This window comes from Genypterus blacodes, unplaced genomic scaffold (assembly GCF_046128005.1).
Source record: "Genypterus blacodes isolate CSIRO-AG114 ecotype Tasmania unplaced genomic scaffold, CSIRO-AGI_Gbla_v1 ptg000076l_1, whole genome shotgun sequence".
NCBI lineage: Eukaryota > Metazoa > Chordata > Actinopteri > Ophidiiformes > Ophidiidae > Genypterus > Genypterus blacodes.
This window is the reverse complement of record NW_027466885.1, coordinates 7,491,388-7,513,911: the sequence shown is the minus strand read 5'-3', so window position 1 is coordinate 7,513,911 and position 22,524 is coordinate 7,491,388. Positions and strand designations below refer to the sequence as shown.

At 44.8% G+C, this 22,524-nt stretch overlaps 1 protein-coding gene across 2 annotated transcripts in view; it reads left to right on the top strand.

Moving 5' to 3' along the window:
- Positions 1 to 22,524, top strand: part of stau2 (staufen double-stranded RNA binding protein 2) — a 70,263-nt gene that overhangs the window by 26,819 nt on the left and 20,920 nt on the right. For both annotated transcript variants that reach the window (XM_076158283.1, XM_076158282.1), the window contains exons 8-13: positions 363 to 575; positions 863 to 1,000; positions 2,373 to 2,501; positions 4,223 to 4,280; positions 9,999 to 10,354; positions 21,184 to 21,297. In XM_076158283.1, coding sequence (XP_076014398.1) covers positions 363 to 575; positions 863 to 1,000; positions 2,373 to 2,501; positions 4,223 to 4,280; positions 9,999 to 10,354; positions 21,184 to 21,297 — 1,008 coding nt within the window. The remainder of the gene's footprint in view (positions 1 to 362; positions 576 to 862; positions 1,001 to 2,372; positions 2,502 to 4,222; positions 4,281 to 9,998; positions 10,355 to 21,183; positions 21,298 to 22,524) is intronic.

The following is a 22,524-nucleotide window of genomic DNA, read 5'->3' as shown; positions in this document are numbered from 1 at the left end:
AAGGAAACTGAACCCTCGTCACTAGAGACTGTCATCTAGAACATGTTTCTCTTCATATGTGTGTTCCTACATCTGTGTGTATCCCAATGATACACACACACATGGGTGGGTAGCACTGTGACCATTGAGAGCAGATGTTGTGGGCCGCCTGGTGCTGCTGCTTGGAGAGTGCGCCTCACACACAGCATGCACAAACACACACACAAACGCTGGACTCATTCATGTCCACTGCACGAGTAACATTCCCACATTTTTGGTTGAAACATTTGTTTTCAATAAAACATTTCACACGCTGCTCTTGCCAGTGCTGTTAATTTCTCGCGTCCATCTCATCCCTCTGATCCCTTCGCCATTCTGTCCAGGTGTTGAAGGAGAGCGGCCCGCCACACATGAAAAGCTTCCTGACCCGTGTCACTGTGGGAGAGTTCTCCGCCGAGGGCGAGGGCAACAGTAAGAAGCTCTCCAAGAAGCGTGCCGCTCTCTCCATCCTGCAGGACCTTAAGAAGTTGCCCTTCATCCCTGTTGTGGAGAAACCCAAGACGCACTACAAGAAACGCACCAAGACCATCCTCAAGGTACTATGACAGGTCACAGTTCAGACACGCTGTGCATACATACGTAACTTACTTAATGAGAAATTACAAGAATGGCAAAGACGAGATTTATCACAGAGCTGTTGTATTGGATTTCTTGACTGGAGACGAGATATTCTGAGATCGTCTCCCACGAAAGTCCTCTGTTCTTATTTCTACCTGTTACCGATGGGACTAATTTCACCGAAAGAGCAGATGACTGACTGTGATAGACCAGAAACCAATTTGATCACCGGGATCGATTGTATCTCCTTACTTGTTCCTCCCAGACGGGGCCAGATTATGGTCAGGGCATGAACCCCATCAGCCGACTGGCCCAGATCCAGCAGGCCAAAAAGGAGAAGGAGCCCGAGTACCTGCTGCTTTCTGAGCGAGGCATGCCGCGACGCCGGGAGTTCATCATGCAGGTTTGGTCACGGTTTCGGTTTTTATTGTCTTGTGTTGCCTCTCTTTCAGTTGCAAAATGTATCTGCCATATTGTTTCCATTATTGCTCTGTGCATAGAGTGCATTTTTATGTGTTTGTCTTTACAGCAAATCGCATTAAATGTTATGCTTTAACAGTCAGTAGTCATAAAATAAACAAATAACAGTTGTGGTTATAAATGTAGTTCATTTAAGGGGAATAAGTCGCCACTTTGGCCACTGATGATTCACATTTTCATATATGATGAATCAAGAACTTTTTATTCTTTTAAAGCTTTCTTTATGGTTCTTTATCGTTTGGACTCAATGTTTTGTGGAAATAGTATTTGCTTTTCAGACTGGCAACTCCCCATCACATTATCACTATCAGTGATGTGTGATTCTAAAGTTCTAGAAATGAAATCTATTCAAGGATAAACGTGTTTTCTCTGCCGTAGTTTTTCTCAGTCAAGTCCGTCTCATCGCTACCTCTCTGTTTATCCTTTTTATCTGTTTCTCCATCTTTCTGTGTCTCCGTCTCTTCTCAGTCGAGCTCTTGCCTTGTCTCTCTCTCCGTAATCCCTCTCTTTCATCGGAGGAACAGAGCTTCTCTTAGCATTGGGCAGTAATTCAGCCTCAAACCTATTCTCCATGCGTCTTTGATACACGCATTAGGCCCTCTCTCTCTCTCTGTCTGTGTGCGTGCGTGCATGCCTGCGTGCTAGTGTTCCTTTTACGCCGTCCACTCACTTCTAAAATGTCCACATTGTTTCCCCTCGGTAAGCAACAGGAGTGGAATGAGTCTGTTTTCACATCTTTTGTATGGCACCACATCACTACCTAAAGAAATCTCAAAATCGCGTCAAACGCCTTGGAGGGGTGTTCCATTTAAGCAATTTAGTGTTTTATTGAAGTTTCCTTCTAAATGTGTCTTATGGCTATTCAGTTTGAGGGTTTCAGTGGAGCACTTAGTGAGCATGTCGGACCACTTTGAGTGAGTGCAGTGAAGCGTGGCTTTTCACATGCTCGGGCCCCCAGATTGTTATTTGTACAGCGTAATTGTCTGTTTGTATTACATAATGATGACTGATATTGGCTTGCAAATATCTGCTTACATTCTGTGTAGACAGATTTAACGTTTCGGGGGATTGCTCAAACGCAAACACTTGGGTCCTGTTTGTGTGAAGTGAATTGCACAGCTCTCTCAGACCAGAAGCGAAGCAAGCAGAGCGTTTTCCAGCTCCCAAAAGTCGATCTAATTCCGTTTCAGATATATTGTAATTAACAGAAAAAGTCCATTCTTATGTTATCAATATGCATTCTGTGAATACTACATTAATGCACGTGTAAATTCTGGGCATATGTGTACATACAGGTGAAGGTGAATAACGAGGTTGCCACGGGAACAGGGCCCAACAAGAAGGTGGCCAAGCGGAATGCGGCCGAAGCAATGCTGCTGCAGCTAGGATACAAGGCCTCCACAGTGCCCCAGAGTCCCACTGAGGTATGAAATTCTAGGCCGTATTTTACTCTCTTCATTTTACTTTACTAACTTTAGTTTACACCAACTCGCATTATTTACCAATTGTCAAACTTTCTAAAGATGTGGAAGTGTGGTCTTTTACACAAGGTTTAGACAGTTTCTATGTTGTTAAAGCTTCCCTTGAAATGCCAGGATTGACGTTTTGTGGTTACACTTTCAAAGTGTTTTCAAGATAAAGTTGTGTTGAGTTATATTAAAGTAGGCTTATATGTTGTGCAATAGTTCCGCCAGTATAGTCAAAATGATCTCATCCCCACATTACAGGGGACTCCACCAGTTTGAAACCAATTCGAGATCAATCTTCACCTTCATCTTCATCGTTTTTCACCTCATGGATTTTGAGTTCCAGGTAGCACGCTCGGATAGAGATGATGTTACATAACCAGGCAATCAGCAGGATATACAGCACACTGTTCCCCAGACAGCTCATTAGTCTGATATCCACTGCTGCATATGTGTTATTCATGAAGCCGTGCCCATATAGCTGAATGCCCACACTCTATTCATACATGACTCTATTTGGGTCCACTTTAGCGTTGGACTGTTATCGGCCTGTCCATCAAAGAAACCCCCTATTCCCCTATATCACTGTCTAGGATGCCTTATTTTCTTATAATAAACACCCACGTTGTGGTCTTCTATGGATTTGAGTTTTGAAAGTGACTGATCAATGTTGAACGCCCCCAACCATTTAAATCCACTTTGAATAATCGAAATCCGATTAAGGCTCATAATCCATTTTAAACCTGTACAAATCAATTTCGGTATACTTGAGTAAAACGCCTAGATCACTGTGACATCCGTGCATCTATTTACTGAAGGGTATCAACAATCCATCCAAACAACCCTATTTCCAATCCATTTACCGCTTTACTATGCATTTATGTCTTTGTCACTGTACAAATGACTGTTGGTGCAAATCCCGGCTCATTCCCAACAATACGTAACACCTTTGTGGGTCCCGGGGCTCAAGGCAGCTTGGTTTGACAGAATGGCGTCTGTGGCCTTTTTTTTTTCTCTCCCCCCGTTGTGCATGGGCTTGACAGCTATGGAGATGTCTCTATAAGAGTTAGTTAGCTGGCAGCCCACTTTTCTCTAGATCCTCAGACAACCCCGAGCTCTATGGAATGATCAAACAGCGTTTGCCAAGCTCCTGTTTCTTAGGATAGGTTGTTTTCCTTTAGATCTCTCCCTCCCTGCCTCCCCTTGAGTCTGTTCTTTTGGGAGCTGCATTCCCACCGTGGGATTTAGGGTGAACTAAGCAAAAGATGTGAAGAGACTGTGGAGGTGGTGGTTCGGGTGGTGGTGGTGGTGCGAGGGGGGACATTTGTTTACCGCCATGTCATCTCCTCAGCTGTCGCACACATCAGAAATGATTTGTTTATTCTGTTCAACACATGGTCACGTGTGTGTGTGTGTTTGTGAGTTTCTCATACGGTAGCAAAAGTAACAGAGTGAATAGAGACTTTTTTAAGTAATGAACACTGACAAAACCCCTAATTAAGCCGCTGTCCTAGACAAACACTCTGCTCCTTAAGCATCCCCGTCTGTGAGCACTCGTCTCTTTGTGGACCAAACAGTAGAAAGGAACTTGTCTGACATGCGTGAAGAAGCTGTCTGTTCCCTTCTCTACGTCTCTCTTACCTCCCCCCTTTCTTCCCTTCTCTTTTGCATTGCTGCAGATGGACAACAAAGGCTGGAACGGACAAAAGGCATCTTTTACTGAAGCAACAACTAACAGTGAGTATCTGCACATCTCTTTATGTCTCTGTCCCTTTTCTCTCTCTTTCTTCCCCACCTCTTCCCCATTGCTCCCTCCATCGCTGGGCCGGTTTTAGTGGTGGAGATGGCCCGGCGTTTAATCTCTGTGACTGGTCAATGGGCTTCTGACTGTCAGCTTAATTGGCCGTGCGTCCTCGTGGAGAGCCTGTGAATTCAGGCTCATTCACGCAGGCTTACAGGGCCGGCACATTGAGGCCCTCCAGGGAGTCCACTGCCTTCCTGGGCAAAGATGTACCCTTTCACTCAGGATTAACACACACATACACACACACAGGCACACACACACACACACACACACACACACACACACACACACACACACACACACACACACACAAATACCACGGATACAATCGCATACTCCATTAGGACTGAAACAAAGTGTGTTGTGATTGCAGTAAAACCAGTTCAGTACCAAGGAGAGCGCAAATTCCTACAGGTCACATACATTCCTCAATTGATCATTGGATTTCACATGTACGCTGATAAAGCGACTTCACGGTCCATAAACAAGCTACAATTACAACATTAAACACACATTTTTCCTCTGTCACACATGCACACACATTGAATACAACCATGATGGGGCCCTAATAATAAATATCCTTCTTGAGTCACTAAGTAGCGTAAGGGTTGTAAAGATGGTTGATTCAGCTGCAACATCTGTTTGGCATATGGTGTCATGATTTCAGAGGCTGCTCCCTTAAATAATCCTGATTAAATGCACAAACTATTCAGCTGCCCGAGGGAAATTCAACATGTATCATTTGTCAGCTACAACCCTAATGCTCCACCATCTTAGCCGTGTCTGCAATGATGATGATTCTGCAGCCCAGGTAGCAGTTGAGCCTTGACCATATCGGGTGAATAGTAAAGATGCAGTGACGGGGAAAGCTGAATCTCCAACCAGCCAAGTCAGCTGAGTGCCTCTGTCTCTGCCTCGGCCTTAACCAGAGCCAGATATGAAGTCTGATAGAGATATTAAAATGGAAAAACAAACCCATCATCACCTAATTTGGAAAGATTTGGGGCATGTTGGACTCCAAGCGAAGACGAAATTGTTTTATGAGGCGATTGTGAGAGACACGTCATTGCAGAGAAGGTTGGGGCTGAAAGGAGCCTCAACAGAGATGTGTCAGAATATGATTTGATAGGAAACAGCTGCTCCTGATCAACTGCAACTGTTGTTAAGTTAGCTGCCTTGTTCACAATCAAAATAAAAACAACGGGAAAGCCTCACTCCCACCTAAGTCAAAATGCTATTTCCAGAGACCAAACTCCTTTTTGCAGTAGTTGCCCAGGTCTTTGTGAACCTGGCAGGACTTTTTCCTCCATTTGTTCCACATGTTCTGGAAGTTAATGTTTATTATAGGTGTTGTACGTTGCGCACAAATCCATAATGAGGGTGTTGCCGTCGCAGATTTATGTTCATTCCAATATCTGAGATTAATTTGTGGTGATTTCCCAGACACACTGCAAGCAGTTTCTTTCTCTCTCTTTGACTCACTGTGTGTCTTTCTCTCTGTCACACTCTATTCAGCTCCGTCTTAGCAGCAAAGTAAATGCCGGCGAGAAAAAGCAGTGGAGGGGACAAATGAATAGTCTGCGAGCTGTGAAGCAGCGGAGTGGAAAACAAACAGATAGCCTTATTAGATCCGAATGTGCTGTCGTCACTCTGGTCTAATAGAGACTCTTGGCAGTGCTCCGTTGACACAGAGAGTATCCCACTACTGCCTGGACAGAGTAATGCCTCTGATGTTTCTGCTTTCTTGTGTTGAAAAATACAAGGTGGATTTGTGGGACTTCTTACAGCTGATCCCGATTCCGATCGTATTCAAAAGAGAGCCCTCCCTTGGCGCAGCTCTGAAGCTTATATGGTGCTCATATCTGTAATAAAGTCACATTTTATGAAAGGCCTGTCATCTAAATTATGTTTATGGTTAAATGGTTGTTCATTTGGATAAACAATTTCACCATTGGTGGTTTCCATGGTAGCCCAGGCTCCAGGAACTGCCCAGTGTGTTGCGGAGCGCCGTCCCCTGGGAAATGAAGTCTTCTTTATTTGATGATTATTCACACGTTGGCTCTGAACGCAGCTTTGGGCCGGAGCCATTCCTAGTTATAGTTTATCTCTCACTCAGCATGAGGCTTAACTATCTGCAAATTAGCCCTTTAAAGTTCTCCAAAGCTCATAAGACTCGCACATTGCTAATGTCTGAATAATGTTTATTACATAAACACCATTTACAACTCAACTTCAAACAGAAACAGCTGGTCTCAGTTGTCTGTGTATGTACGTGTATGTGCGTGTGTTTGTGTGTGTGTGTGCCAGCATTGCGGTGTATGGTGTAGGCTTAGCTTAACTCTTTTCTACACTCATGTCATAGTTGTGCATTTGGTGCCAAGCGTAACCACCCCAGCTCATTAAATGATAGAAACAACAGAACACAGGGTTAGATGCAGAAATATGCACTTTTGTTGAATCCTGCAAACAACAACGGACTTATAGCGACAGTGTTGTACTTTTTGTGGAAATCCTCATTATATTGTGGTAGGAATCCAAATGTCAGTCCATGTAGCTCTACTGATGCTGTCTCTTTTTGGAGAAACCTGTAACCCCCCCAAAAATGTCCACAATGTAGCAGCGGGGGGAATCACCTCCTCAGATGTCAATCATGTCTCATGTTCTTGGGTTGTGGAGGCTGAACTCTGGTGTCACAGATTATCGGCAAGGTTCCACCAAATCAACAGTCTTACAGCTGGAGACGGCGACTGTAGGACCTCTAATTTGCTTGTGATAATTATCCAAATTCATAATAGCACTGCAGCACTTCAGAATGGAACAGAATTTAAATGAAGACTTGGAACATGTTGTTATGTATGTGTGGGAAGTAGGTCAAGGATGTATGTGCGTTATGTAAGGTTATGCGCATCAGCTTAGCCCCCACACAAAGAGCATTTGCGTCGTGTAAGGCACATTGAGAGAAAGTAGGTAAATGTGTCTGGTGTCTGGTTATCTCATTGCTGGCATCTTCTTCTCTTACTTTTTAAAACCGCATAACATAAGTAGAAAACCCTGCAGCTTTGCATTTGTGTCCATTTGTTTCTATGTGATTTTGTGCCTACTTGTAACTTTTGTGTGTGTGTGTGTGTGTGTGTGTGTGTGTGTGTGTGTGTGTGTGTGTGTGTGTGTGTGTGTGTGTGTGTGTGTGTGTGTGTGTGTGTGTGTGTGTGTGTGTGTGTGTGTGTGTGTGTGTGTGTGTGTGTGTGTGGCTCTGTCCCTCGCTGTGGGAGAGATGTGGCGCTACAACAGTGACTTAAAGACAGGAACGGAGCGTAAATAGAAAGAAGAAGAAAAGAAGTAAGAAGAGAGTGATTTTTCTCCCTTCTATTCCCATGGGGATTGCTGGGCTTTTCACTGGAGTTGCCACAATTCATTTCCTGCTGTGTGTGTGACTGTGTGTGTGTCTGTGTGTGTGCGCACATGTGCATGGGTGTATGTGCGTTGTGTGCATGTGTGAATTATGTGAAGGTCTTGCTCCACCGTGGTGATTTATAGTGCTGGGCTCCGGCCCTATCTGTTTTCGATCAGTCTCATGCTTGGCTCTGGCTTCCCTCCAGCGTTCCCCTGGCCCACCGGACGCCGAGCCTGGGTGGGACCCCTCCGAAAAACCGCCTGGAACCAACACTGCGAACACGCTCTCCCTCACTCTCACTCCTTCATTCACACTCCATCAATTCTCCCTCTCTCATTCCCCACATCTTACTTGTCTTGTCTTAGTTGTCTCGCTCGCCCTCGCTCTCCCTTTTCCTCGCTGCCCGGCGTGGTGAAATGGCAAACGTCCGCACAAGCATGCATGCAGGCGGACATGCACGCCCTCTTCACTAACCCCTTCTCACCCCACCCCCCCATTCCCTGCCACCCTCTGCGTCCACTGCTGATGTCATGTTGGTGGACAACTTAAATTTTTTTATGACGCTTCATTCAGAACGAACGGGCCTGCAAGCTTTACCCTTGTAACTTCAAATTCAAGTTGTCATCGTGGTTGGGGGACGAGGAGGGGGGCGATCACGCTGTTGTGTCATTGTTGGCATCGGGTCGTTTGTTGTAGTATGAGTAATAAGTCTTGGATTTCATTGCCATTTCCTACAGCGTTTCTCCACTTGTGGAAGTACAAACATGATTGTCCATAATGGGAAATACTGTCTGCAGGTTCCCAGAAACTCTAGACAAGGGAGAGTAAAGCAACATCCACCCACTTTGGTTTACTACAAGCTCGGGTTGTGCGAAAGTTGCGTTTGTCCTCGTTCCTGTTGCAAGTGTGTGTGTGCGCGCGCGTGCATGTGTGTGGATGTGTGGCGGTAATGTTAACTCAAACAGGAAGTGGCCTGTCAGTCATGCACTCGCTGCGGTGCTCTCCCCCAGCTGTTGGTCCACACACGCACACAAAAACAAGCGCACAGACACAACCCCACAGACACACACACGCACACACAGCTGTTCTTCCTGTCTCTGGTGACCTTGGCTGGGCTTCGGAGGCTCTTTATGGTTTTCACATCCACACATTCCCACCTCCTCCTCCATCAGACCTGGCTCCCAATCCATCCTTCTCCTCTTTTCCGTTTCCTTCCCATTTCTCTTATCCCATAATATCTCCTCTCTCCCTGCTCACCTCTCCTTCTTTCTTGTCTAATACGCTGTACTCTGTCACATAGTGATGAAATATAACATGTTTGATGCTTCCTCCTTCCACCTGTCTTGATCATTTTTGGACGGGGTTCTCACAGTGCGGGAAGCCAAGACAAACGGATGAGATTTGTCCAAAGGATCTGGATCGTAACTCTGCCTTGGAGCGATGTTCTGCTCAGCTGGCTTAGACCTCAGCTTGTCTGGATCGAGCTGTGTGCGTTAAAGAGAAACCGGTCGGGCGACAAATACTCCTCTTCCTCTAAATCCAAATCCCTGAGATTAGTGATCCACTGGAATATTCAGAGGAAAACCTTCATCTCTGACCACACGTGTCTTCGAGGGCTGACAGGCCGCATTTTAAGACACATCCGAGGTGTAGCAGGATGCCATTTAGCTGACGGTGCTTCTTTCCCATCATCCAAGAATGATGAAGTCATAGCTATTCTGTTGATATTGGTAGATCCTCCGTTCGTGACTGTGTGCGTGTTTGTGTTTGAAAGTGAGAAATAAAGAGACTCTGTGCTTTTCCCAGCAGACACTTTGATAGTGCTTGGAACTGCCAAACCACATGAAAATGTCATCTACTTTCAGTGATGGAATGCCAGTTTGGGAGCCAACACACATGCGTGCACACACACACAAACACACAGGCATGCCAAGTGACACATTTGCGTATAAGCGTACACAAACACACCTATCCATTGTTTGGTTGATTGACAGAGGAATGTGTGTAAATCATTTTGATGACGTTTATGTGAGCTCTAATGACCCCCTCTCTCTCTCTCCCCCTCTCTCTAATATCCCCCCATCTTCTATGTCTTTCTGGCACTTTTTGTTAAACATGAGATCTGGTCAATACTTCACTTTTCCTTTATTGTGTGTTCTTCTCCCTACTCACTTCATCCTCATCATCTCAATCTTCCTCCTCCATCTATCCAACAATTTATCTCTCCACCCCCCATGCCCCCCTTCTCTGACCCCTCCAGCCCAGAAAGGTCTCCTCCACCTCAGCCCAGATGTGTACCAGGAGATGGAAGCCAGCAGAAAGCAGGGGGGCAGTGCCCCAGGACCGGGTGGTAACAGCTCCGTCAGCTACCTACCATCCAAAGACATGGGGCCCTGCTCTGCCCCGCTGCCCCCAGGACACCCCCCTTATTATGGGGGCTCGGCGTCTTCGCCCAGCCCGACTGCCACCATGGCCAGGGAGCTGTTGTTGAACGGTCAGTCACCCACAGCTGAAGCCTCCATGGCCATGAAGGGGAAGAGCCCGCCTATGGCCTGCGGCGTCTCGGTGCAGCCTGCACAACAGCTGGACTACCTGGCACGCATCCAGGGCTTCCAGGTAAGACACAAGGAGGAACAAGTCTAGGAAAAGGTCGGTCATCCTGTGTGGTTATATGAAGGAGAACAGTCACTCACACACATAATACACTTTAACAGGTTTTCAGGTGTAGTCTGCGTACTAATACTTATCCTAGTAATAATGAGACGGGTATCCTGACAGGACAAGTGGACCAATGGGAACTCTGTAGACCTGCTTTGCGAGCACCCTATGTGTCTTTCACTGTGGACATATTTGGCAAGCAGTGAATGAAGATCTGGAACCAAATCTCACCGGTGCTTCTGTCATTACTGGACAGGGCACACACCCACACAAACACACATAAACAACTGACAGCTTCACACTGCCCTTAATGCTGGTCCTGTGTGAGAGACAGACGAGCCGGTGTCTGTTTTAAGCCGCGTTGGCCAGTCAGCAGTGCATGCTGTGCCACTAATACCAGGCCCTGCTCATTTAAGCCGCAGATGCTTTTTATCAGTTTGAGCGAAAACATTTTATCTTAACCTGCTGAGGGTTCCTTTGAAAGGCCTTTGTTATTGCTCTGAGCCTTCCTGTGTGTGTGTAACCTGAGAGAGCTCTGCTGCCTGGCCAAGCCCAAACACACTTGCACACACAGATACATATGGAGACACACACACACACACACACACACACACACACACACAGCAGGTTCTGTTTAGCACGAATGGAAGAGTTTGGTTAAGCCTTATCTATGTCATTCTCATGCTTGGACATAATCTACACACCTACAAACACTCAAGCTGCATTTCTGTCTCTCCATCCTTGCATATACAGATGTAAGTAAATATGCACACAATCAATGTTTTCACATACAGTATTTGCTTTTCCACGTGTGTGTGTGTGTGTGTGTGTGTGTGTGTGTGTGTGTGTGTGTGTGTGTGTGTGTGTGTGTGTGTGTGTGTGTGTGTGTGTGTGTGTGTGTGTGTGTGTGTGTGTGTGTGAAGTGGGGAATTCAGGCTGTAATTGAGACATGCAGACAGAATGAGTTTCATTGAGGGGATGGTTCATGTCATGTGGGTTTGTAATGAGAACCTGGGCTTGCCTACACGGCCTTGCTGGGCAGACTTTGAGGGTTTATGTGTTTTTGTGGGCAAAATGTGGCCACACACGCCACACATTTTGTATTGTTTTTGCCAGAATGTGCACTTGTCTGCTTTTCCACTGGACGAGGAAACGTCACGCGGCGCTTTGTGTCGGGTTGGCCCTCTCCCGACCACACTGAGCAACAATAAGCGCTTGTTGGTAATTTGATAATAATCTCCCAGTCTGATTAGTTACTTTGTTTTTGTAATCTAATTATGTTACCCAAGTGAGGGGATTACAGGGACCGCCCAACACTAGATTAAGGCAACTCAGCAAGCACTGAGGACATTCTCATAGTGTCTGTTTCATCCATCCTGCTCCGCAAACAAAGGCACAGGCCTACCTGCTAAGCCCTTCTTTTGATTTGATTGGAAAATAGCCCCTGGTGGAAGCTCTGACTGGATAAGCAACAGTGCTGTACTCACGCCAGCTTGGAGCAAGGATGCTGGCACTTAAACGCAAGTGTGTTTGCATGTGTGTGTATTTCCTATTAATTTGGCTGGCGTGTTGCTGGCACTGCGGGTATGTACACTGGAAGTAGGGCAGAAACAAAAGAGCGGGAGGTAATGGACAACACATGGACCAAGGGTGAAGTACAGATTGTCTCTCTTGCTCTTTGTCTTTGTTCCTATCTCTCTCTCCACTTTATTGTCATGTGTTTCTGATCCTCCATCATGAGCTGTTCCTTAGCTGATATTGCCCCTGCCGTCATTGCTCTCCCGTGCTTCCACAGCGTGTTTTGTGTGGTTTGGAGGAGATGTAGGTTTTGACCCCAGCATCGCAATCACCAGCTGCCCATTTATTCTGCCATCACATTACTTAATTAACTCATCCCGGGACTGCCGCCGCCTCACATAATTGCTTATTACTTCATTTCAAAATGAGCAACAGATTCTTATATAAAAGAATATTGATTGATGGAAACTGCTGATTTATTCTTCATCTTAGTCCTTCACCCCACACATACTCATATGTTCATCTTGAATCTGTTTCCCTGCACTGATAGATGATGGTCACAGCTTAAAGTGGTGGGGGAAGAAAGGAGATTGATGTAGAACAGAGAGGTGTGTTTAACAGTCTCTCTCTCTCTCTCCCTCTCTCTCTCTCTCTCTCTCTCTCTCTCTCTCTCTCTCTCTCTCTCTCTCTCTCTCTCTCTCTCTCTCTCTCGTCCCCGTCTGAACGTGGACTGGTAGAGCCGGAGAGATTTAGTGATTGTGCGACTTGATGAAGAAGAGGGGAGTGAAAGGGGCAGGGAGGGAAAGCAAGTGTGAATGAAAAGCCACTTTAATATGGAAACAGCTTGTGTCATCAGACAAATACTTGGAGTAAATCATCAACCATCGCCTGCACAGAGGGGAAGGTGTGTTTCTTCTCCTTAGTTAAGTCAGTGGGCAGATGCTTATTAAACCAGGGTAGATTGATTACCCTTCATTTCTTTACAATACAGACCCTGTGAAGGCAGGTCAGATCCATCCTCCTCAATTCCAACATTGGACTATTTAACATTGCTACACAAGTACAAAATCACTATTCTAGTTTTTTGAGTCTTTAGTTTTTAGACATATATATCCTTATGTATTTGTACTGTCATGTACTGTTTTCCGATTATGTACCTTATACCCCTTATAGTGTGCACTTATTATCTGCATGCACTCTTGCCCGTTTTTCTATATTTCACTAGTTTTGGTGATTTCTCGTTCTAGTTTTCATTCTGTTGCACAGTAATTTCCCTCGGGATAATACACTTTTATCTCATCTTATCTTATCTTATTAGCTTGACAATGGTTTCCAAAGTATGCAAGTCAAAAACATTGTGTAACTCAGCGTGGTTAATGGATAACTTGGTGTCAGTGCACAGCGGCTGGTGGGTGGAGTCCAATTCCATATAAATGGTGCACCGTGAAAAGTGGAAACATTGAGTTCACTTTGTTGACATGCACAATTCTCACGGACAAGTATCTTAACTAAAATACCATATCCAGATCGAATTGAATTATAAATAAAGTGTTATTGTTGTGCTTTGAGTAGAAGATAATTAGATGTTAAGTCTGTTTATTCATGCATGTAAACACTCTCAGCTCCTCACAAGGTGTAATTCCTCCCATAAGCCTATTGAGCAATGATTCATGAATATTTAATGAAAATGGAATCCAATTAATGGAATCCCATCTATGCATACAGCACATTCTGCATGGAGGGCAGCGTGCATGTAAACATACTGAGCGACGACGAGCACTTATTTACACGTGCATACGTCTCTGCACAGGCCAGATGAGAACATGAGTTACATAAGACTGCCACATTTTTTAAATTAAGTGTTAATTTCCTGTCATGTATGTCAGTCACAAATCTGCAATGTGCAACTATGATGACATTCCCAGGTTGTGAGTGTGTGAACCGGCGATATATGGTATCAGTCCATCAGTTGGGTCCACCTGCTAAACCCAGACAGTAACACAACAGAGATAGCGATCGTTGGGGGATGTGTTATCTAACAAAGACGGGCTCAGTGTGGGAGAGGGATTTTGAGAAAAGGGAGGGCAATAATTTATTATTGGAATCAGTACTTATATGTCTGTGTTGGAAATCCCATGTTAATGAAAACACTATCCTTGGCGGGTAGCTGGTTTTGATATCCACTCCGGACGGTTCCCAGGATTTCTCTCACTTTCGTGCCATTTGTTCTTCTCTCCCTCCGCTTCCTTCTTTGGCTGTGTAAGGAAACCACTTCAGATGGTGCCGACTACACCTTTGTACCCTGCCTGGCAATTTCTTCCCCTCTTTCCCCCCCCCCCCCCTTTTACCCTCCGCCTCCTTCTGCTCCCTTTCCCGATCTCATCTCTGTATCAACATTAAACTCCCAATGTGGTATAGGCGTTCAAAGGCTGTAGCAGTTTCTTTCCAACGTCCTTGCCATCATCTCATTCCTTTGCCCTGTGTTTACTCTGGGATTTGCGTTAGAAAATACATTTTGTGATGGCTAATCCCAGCACATTTGATTTTTGCGGCAGGGTGATGTCTTCCAGCTGTGCTGTGCGGCATATTTGTGTGAAGACTGATCTTTGAAAACAACTTTTGTCGGTGGTATAAATCAGACTGTTAATGCTGTGCTGGCTCGGCGCACAGTCTCTCTGCTTACATGGTGGCCCACTGTGTGCGTGCCTGTGTGTGCGTTTGTGAGTTTGGCCAAATAATGCCAATGTTTTCACACCACAATGAAGCCTTTAAATCAAATATCCTCAAATGGCAACACAATGCATGATAAATTTGTATATGGAGCATATCCCCTTTTCTTTTTTACTTGCCTTTGTTCTTGTATTTTGATAGTATAGATCATATTTCCTCTAATGGGTAACACTAGGCAAAGATAGCAGCTCTGTGCCAGCCCACTCCCAGCATGGGGAGATGGAGGGTGTGTTGACCTGAATCCAAACAGTTCTCTTCATTATCTGCACACCAGACGATGTTCTCAGAAACACTGAGGCCTGCATTCTTCCATGGGTTTTGACTCCTTCTCCAAGCTGAGTGAGTGCTTTCACAAACTGCACACAGAGAACCAAATGTTTTAATGGAAATGATTGACAATGGCACAATATCATTGGCTTTTCCTGCAGATTTCTTTGGCCAAGTTACTCTGGATAATGAGTTAAAGCTCAAACTTAGGTGCAGTTCTGAAGTTGGATGCAAAGTGACAGAAATTAACATTATAAAGGATCCCATAGGCAAAGGTTAACAAGCATGTCAATTTTCCAGGCCAATCAGCACCCTTACATCCAAAGACACCCTGCAACAAGATTCTGACCGTGTCAGAAAGGTTTTCCTGTAACGATCTCACACAACGTGCCAAGATTGCAGTTTGCAGGAGGTGTAAGAGCAAAAAGTTTCTTTATGAATAATGCAATGCATGTTACTGCCATCTTTCGCAACCATTGCAGATATACTACATTAATGTCAGCAAAATGTAAGCCCAGGCTAAAAGGCTCTAGTTTACATAAATACAGATATAAGGTGCCCTAACTCAATCTCTGCTCTTGTTTGGGATACAATGTTACATTGTGGCATCATTGTGCTCATTTCTCAAGGTTTCTGTGTTGTATAAAAAGGTGGAGAAACCTATTCTGTTGTGTGGAGTTTTCAATAATGACCTGGGAGGACTTTTGTGTCTTAGCTCTATTGAATTCGGAACTTGCTTTGTCTCGTTGTCATGACACTTTTGTGTGATTCTGGCAAAGCGCGCTCCAAGTCTCCAGAGTAGCAGATTTGTTTGTCCCCAACCCTCTGCCATTAGGAAAAGTGAAAGGTATATTAACAATGTGCTTTAAACACTCTTGACCTCTGAGGTCTCCACTGAAGTGGCTCACCGTGGACCTCTAATTACTTCTCCCTGACAATGACAGTATCCCTCGGCTGAGTGGATTTGTTTATTTCTAGTTTTCTAAGTTTTAATTTTATGCTATTTCACTCTCACTGCTCTGTACTTGGCTCTGTGAGGAATCAAGCTTATTTCTCTGCTCGAGCCCTGCGGTTTTATGTCTTACAACATCACAATCACGCAATTCACATTTTTGTTTGTTCTGTTACCTTGACAGCAGTGTACAACACAGTGCTAATGGATATTAATGTGCGAGCAGTTTTTATGTGCAACATGGCTGCAGGTTTGTCCTTGCAATTGCTCATCCTTTAAACATACATTTGTATGCGTGGGTGTGCACGGAAATGTTTCTGCACTGAATACATTCCTGTGTGTCCTTGTGAGTGTAATTACATTTCATTTAGTGCATGTTTGTGTTTGTTCAAATTAAGATGAGCATTTGAAGAGGAGCTACCAGCCTTAGAAGCCAGATGTCAAAGGTCGTTCCACATTAGTGATGTTGATCAATCGCTGGCCTTGCGTAACTCTCCCTCTCTTTTGTCTCCAAAGGAAGTGGATTAGAGTCTGCTTTCTCACTCGAGACGTGGGATGATTAGTTGGGCCTATTTAGAATGCATGGCACTCACAGATCTATGCAAACATGCACTGAAAGCAGACAGGCTGGTAAGAGTACTGCTCTAATCATGAGGGTGAGATCGCACTACTGGCCTAAGATAGAACGTGATCAGCTTTATTAAAACCTAGATTGGTCGCCCCTAAAATGAGCATGCATAGAAAACCGTAAAGATAGAGGCAAGACAAAACACTGCATAGAACTGGTTTGAAACTGATATAAAAAAGCAGAATGAATCATGTACTGAAAGAAACAGAGACTGAAATATGATTAGACATGCACAAAAGCACAATGTTCCATAACGGGATAGCTCTTAATAATTTGAATTGTAAGTTGCTACCATCGTAAAACGTCTTACCTTGTGTTAAAGACTTCCTGAGATTCTGCCTCTGATCTTCAAAGACCTCTCAGCTTGATTGAAGTTTGCTGCTGGTAGTTTCAACCAAACACTGGGATCAAGCATTTCCATTCCCCAGGAGCCTTTTCCGCCGCCTGGGCTTGATAGAGAGTTATTGATCGCTCATGTTTGACGTCAATTTTAAGTCCGGATTGTTGAGGTGAAACTGCTGGGTTCCTTTCTGTGCGGGTCAGGTTAGGTCAATTGGAAACTCTAAATTGCTCCCAGGTGTGCGGGAGTTTGTGTGTCAGCCCCGTGATGGACTGGCAACCTGTTCAGGGTGTTCCTTGGCTCCCTGAGAATGGCTCCAGGTCACCATGGCCCATAATAGGACAGGTGGGTTTAAACAATTGGAATATTAGTTTTAGTCTATACTAAGTTGAAAACTGAAGACGATATTGTTTAAGTTAGAAATGTAGTGATTTATTCTGACTTCAAACAGGCATTCAGTCACAACAAGTACATTTGAAGTTTTGGCCTTCGGTGTGTGATGCAACAAGTATAGTATTTGATAGTGTTTGTTGAATAAACATTAATGCAGTACTTACACCCCAAGACTTCTAAAATGCCATGATAGGGTGGGTTTGTCACTGTTCTGAAACTCCTCTGCTTTGGTTTGCTGTACCAGTTTCTCTGCAGAGCTTTATTGACTTGTTGGTAAATTACACCGCTTCAGTTTTGATTAAGATGGCAGAAAAGCAGACACATTTGAGTGCCTGATTGCAAAATTTTTCCACTTTAATCCCTGTGAGCACACACACGCATGCACACAGACAATGGGGGATGTTTCCAACGATTAGAAATGTGATATATCCAAGTGTGTGTGTGTGTGTGTGTGTGTGTGTGTGTGTGTGTGTGTGTGTGTGTGTGTGTGTGTGTGTGTGAGAGAGAGTGTGAGAGTGTGAGAGAGAGAGCGTCTGTTTACTCCAGCACCGGCGAGGGGTCCTCACCCTCGGCTGGAGTCCTGACAGCCTGCAATGGATGGAGCAAGCGGAGTGCCCGCTGATCAGACAGCAAGATTACAACATACATCACAGGCTTCCAAGCACAGCCCTTTATGCTGCCTAAATGAACCAGCATAGTGGACAATTACATACAGACACACACACAAAGAGCGTCTCCCCGTGCACACACACTACAGCACAGGCTTCAAGTACTTCCTTCCACGTTGGTTGAATTGCAAGAAGCTGTATTTTCAGCCCATTCACACATTTCCACCTTCCAACACGGGGCTTCTTGTTAATGATTTATTAGTGAAACCAAACAACTCTGTTCTTTAACGCTGAAAAGCCAAGAACAACACACACTGTGTTTGCTTAAGCAAAGACCCTCCCTGTCTTTCTCTCCTCCCGCTCCCCCTCTTTCTTTCTTTTTTCTTACAGTTGAAGTCTGGAGAATTTATTAGAGATTAACTTGTCAAAGAAGGATTTTTCCACGGCTCACTTTACTGCATCCATCATTCATACACATCACAGATAGCATTCCACACTTTATCACTGCGGGTCCATATCCTCATCAGCAGGTGTGTTCGTGTGTGTACCGTACGTGTGCGCGCGTGTGTTTTGCGTGTTTGCACATATCTGCGTGTTTGTTGATGTTATGATGCGTCTGTGGCTTTATAGGCAGGCTTCCATGTGTCTGGCAGGCTGGAGCCCCCACATAAACTTAAGTGCGCGTGCACAAACACACAATTTTCCACAGAGGATCATAACTCATTCAGAAAGACACACACACACACACACACACACACACACACACACACACACACACAGACAGACAGACAGACAGACAGACAGACAGACAGACAGACAGACAGACACTACTTTCTCTGGAAGCTTTCAGTCACAGATCATATACAGACGCTTGTATCCATATGCGCACAAACACACATACACACATGTAAATTCAAGAGTATCTGGAAAAAAATTTATAGCAAAGAAATGATATACTAGATCAGTGGTCGTCAACAGGTCGCTTGCAGGCTACCAGTAGCTAGTGCACGGATTTGACGATGACCGCCCCGAAAATAGCCCCAATAGAAAGCAACAAATATACTATTTTCATGAGGAATTAAAAAAAATGTAAGAATGTGAATGACAACTGTGTGTGTGTGTCTCATTTGCGGTGTGAACGCGTCTGTAGAGCGCCACTTCACCAAAGGCCACAGCAACTTTTCACGGGACTTTCGACTGCTAGCAGGGTGTTATGTGTCAAAGAGCTGGCTCTTTTAGGTGAACGATGGGAGCTGGCTCTGGTCCGAGAGCCGTTTTTATTTTTTCTGCAACTTAATACAAGACAGAATGATCAGATGGTCTTCTCTGTGCCATGAACACAGAGAAGACTGAACATTTGAACTGATGCTGTGCCGTTCGACCAATTCAGGTGAAGACAGACAAGGATCATAGCATCAAGCAGGGAGGGGTGGGGTGTGCTGACGGTCTCCTACAGGTACAGAGCAGGACAGAGAGAAGCAAAGATGAGTGACAGCTGGAAAAAAGCATTTGGATGCATTTTAACAATGGTGACAACATAAAGGTAGAATGCAGAATTAAGCCGTCACATCGAGCATGGTCCACATAAAACCTTCACAGACATGAGAACTGTGCATCCAACAATTCAACTGGAATAAAAAAGAAGCTCCACCCAGGCTCTCAATCCAGTGTGTGTTCTTGTAAACAGGAAGACATTCCAAAACTGTACGACAGAGAACATACTTCACTGCAAGAACATTTCAACACTATTTTCATTCTTCATGAAAACAGTACCACACTCTCTGTCATCTCACTAACATCAGAACAGAATGAATGCATGTGAAGTACAGATGATATGGGAACTACAGGGAATTCCTTGAATACAGGCAATGTGAAGGGAAATTGTGACAGTGATATGTGGACAGAAAATGTGAAATATGAAAGGTATAGTCTTAGTTAAATAGTAAAATAAGTTACTAATAATGTAAAAAAATAACATTGTTTTGTTTTCTATGAGATTAATAAGATGTGAATTCATTAGTGTGAGCTTGACACTGAAAATGTATTCAGAAAAAAACATGCTTATGTTGCTGTTGTGCAATTTGATACAAAATGTGAGTGTTGGATATTGACATTTTGTAAATGTTCACACAAAAGACGCTTCTTCAGCTGGTTTGGGGGGAGAATCAGCCATGTGGATAAATGTTACCAATAATGTAAACATGAGGAGCTCTCGGACACTTTTATTTTGTCAAAGTAGCTCACAGAGGCAAAAAGGTTGGAGACCACTGTACTAGATAATATATAAACTTAACTACACACACTGTGTAGATATGACACACACTGACATCAGCACAAACACAGCTTTCTCTATCACTGCAATATGCCACACTTCTGTTATCGTGCTGGTCGTTTTTCTTGTTTCATTACTTAATTTTCCCTTTGCACTTCTTTGAGCAATTCCGAGTTTCAATAAGCATTGGGAGCAAATCCTTAATCTTGCATTTGACCAATTGGCAATGTTCTCTCTTACGAACTCCACCCAGCAATTCCAGATTTATCAATTTAAAAATCCTTGGAAGGTTCCTGAAAAAGTTCCTCTGGCATAAAAAGAGCTGATACATACTGTTGAAGCTATAAAGTCTAATTCTTCCATATGTCTCAGTACATTTGTTTGTCAAATTGTTAAGCTGCTTTGAATTGCCCCTCTCACTGCTTAGTACTGGTAGGTATTTGTGACAAAATTGTCCCCTGCTGTCTTGGCATAAGTAGGCCAAGCAAACAGATGCACACATAGAGAGACACTCATTGACACACGCTCAAACACACAGTCGCTGTACATGTGGGTGTGTGTGTTTGCCAATGCCTGTCTGCCCTACTGAGAAGTGGGGCAGACAGGCAGGCAGTATTACCAAAGCCCTTGGATCTCAGGAGCAGACTGTCCCTGAGGAGCATCATGTCATAACAGTCCTGATTGCACAGCATTTAGGAATGCCTGCAGAGTTAACCTCTCAATGATGAGGGGTCATTAATGATGTCATCACTACCCCCATCAGACCGCCCCCCCCCCTTCCTAAACTCACACACACACACACACACACACACACACACACACACACACACACACACACACACACACACACACACACACACACACACACACACACACACCCCAAATCTCTGTGTGGTGTGGGGGAAATTGTCCACAAATGCTCTGTGGGAGAAATTAGACATGCAAGATTTACTTTCAAGCCAGCCGCTTCCACAGACATTCAACCATATCACACAGAGAGCGTTTTGAGCTTTGACTGGGCTCTTCCTGTCATGTTTGCTTTTGGGTTACTCACTTAGCCTCCCTTCACTCTCTTCCAGGTGCAGTACAGTGATGCGCAGAGTGGTAAGGACTTTGTGACCTACCTGACCCTCTCCCCTGTGCAAATGACCTTCCATGGCACCGGGAGCACCCTCCAAGCCAGCCATGACCAGGTACGCATGTGTGTATACCTTCATACAGCTGATCACAAGGTCTTCATGCGTCGACGGCCACTTGCTGTTATATCTCCACACTCCTCTTTTCACCTGTGGAGGTCGGGCTTCCTCCAAGAACCAGATCTAAACCCAGTCATACCTCAAAATCAATGCAATCCCTGCTTATGCAAATGTTGTAAACTCAGTCTAAAAGTTTCATGGCAGGGCACATCCTTCTGGGCAAAGTAGCCCGAGTATCTCTTGTGCATATGCTTACCCTGTAACTACCGGTTCAATGAGGTGTAGTATATAGGGTGCATTAGATTTTGGCAGGAGTCTCAGCCTCAAATTAAGAGAATAGACTTGGCTCTGTGGCCTTATTAATCACTAATGTATCTTAACCAGTGTCTCATTGCATTTCTCTGACGAGCCAATTTCACACACACATACACACACGCTCGCAGCTCTCCATGCTTATCACTCCATCGAAGTAATCACCATCCTGAAATCTGGACGGCGGAGCTCTGAAACGTATAGCTTGGCCATTTTTCCCTCGTGCTCTCCCTCCCTCCAGTTTCCAAACTCGCGCGCTCTCTCACTTACAGCCTGTATTCAGACGGAGGCTCTTTGTGTTGTGTTGCCCAAGCAGAAAACTGGTTGCTTACATTCTATCATCTAAACATAGGACTCCTCTTTGTTCAGCGGTCTTCAAAGCTTTAATAAAGGGTTGGCTCGGGCCGGCCCTGAATGGGACAGCTGACAGGGGGCTAGCGCCACCGCCGCTAACTGAGGGCCAAGCCAATATAGGCCAAGCAGATCCATGTCCTCGGGACCTGTTGTTGCCAGGATCACTGGGGCATGACTGACTGTTAGAGAAGGCCTTTCTTTTTTGTATTCCCAGTACAGTGAGGACCATGACCACAAAGGGAGCATCTAACAATGAGGGGTCACCCTTATCACCCCCACAACACTTGCTGAACAAAGTACACAGCTTGGCCGGGTTTGCCAAGTTAGTGTATGCACGCTGGCGATGATACGGGCTGGAGTGACCGTGGCATGTAATGGGGCTGGAGACTTTACGCGGAAGGTGTGCAGTTGCTGGCATGTTCCTAGACCCCCCCGAGAGTTCCTTGTAACCCACAACAGATTCCCTCATATGCGGCTTAATCTCAAAAGTGCAGTCTATAACATTTAGAACGATCTTTTGCGCCTGATAGGCAGTTGGAGGGCGGCCGAGTCTCGCTT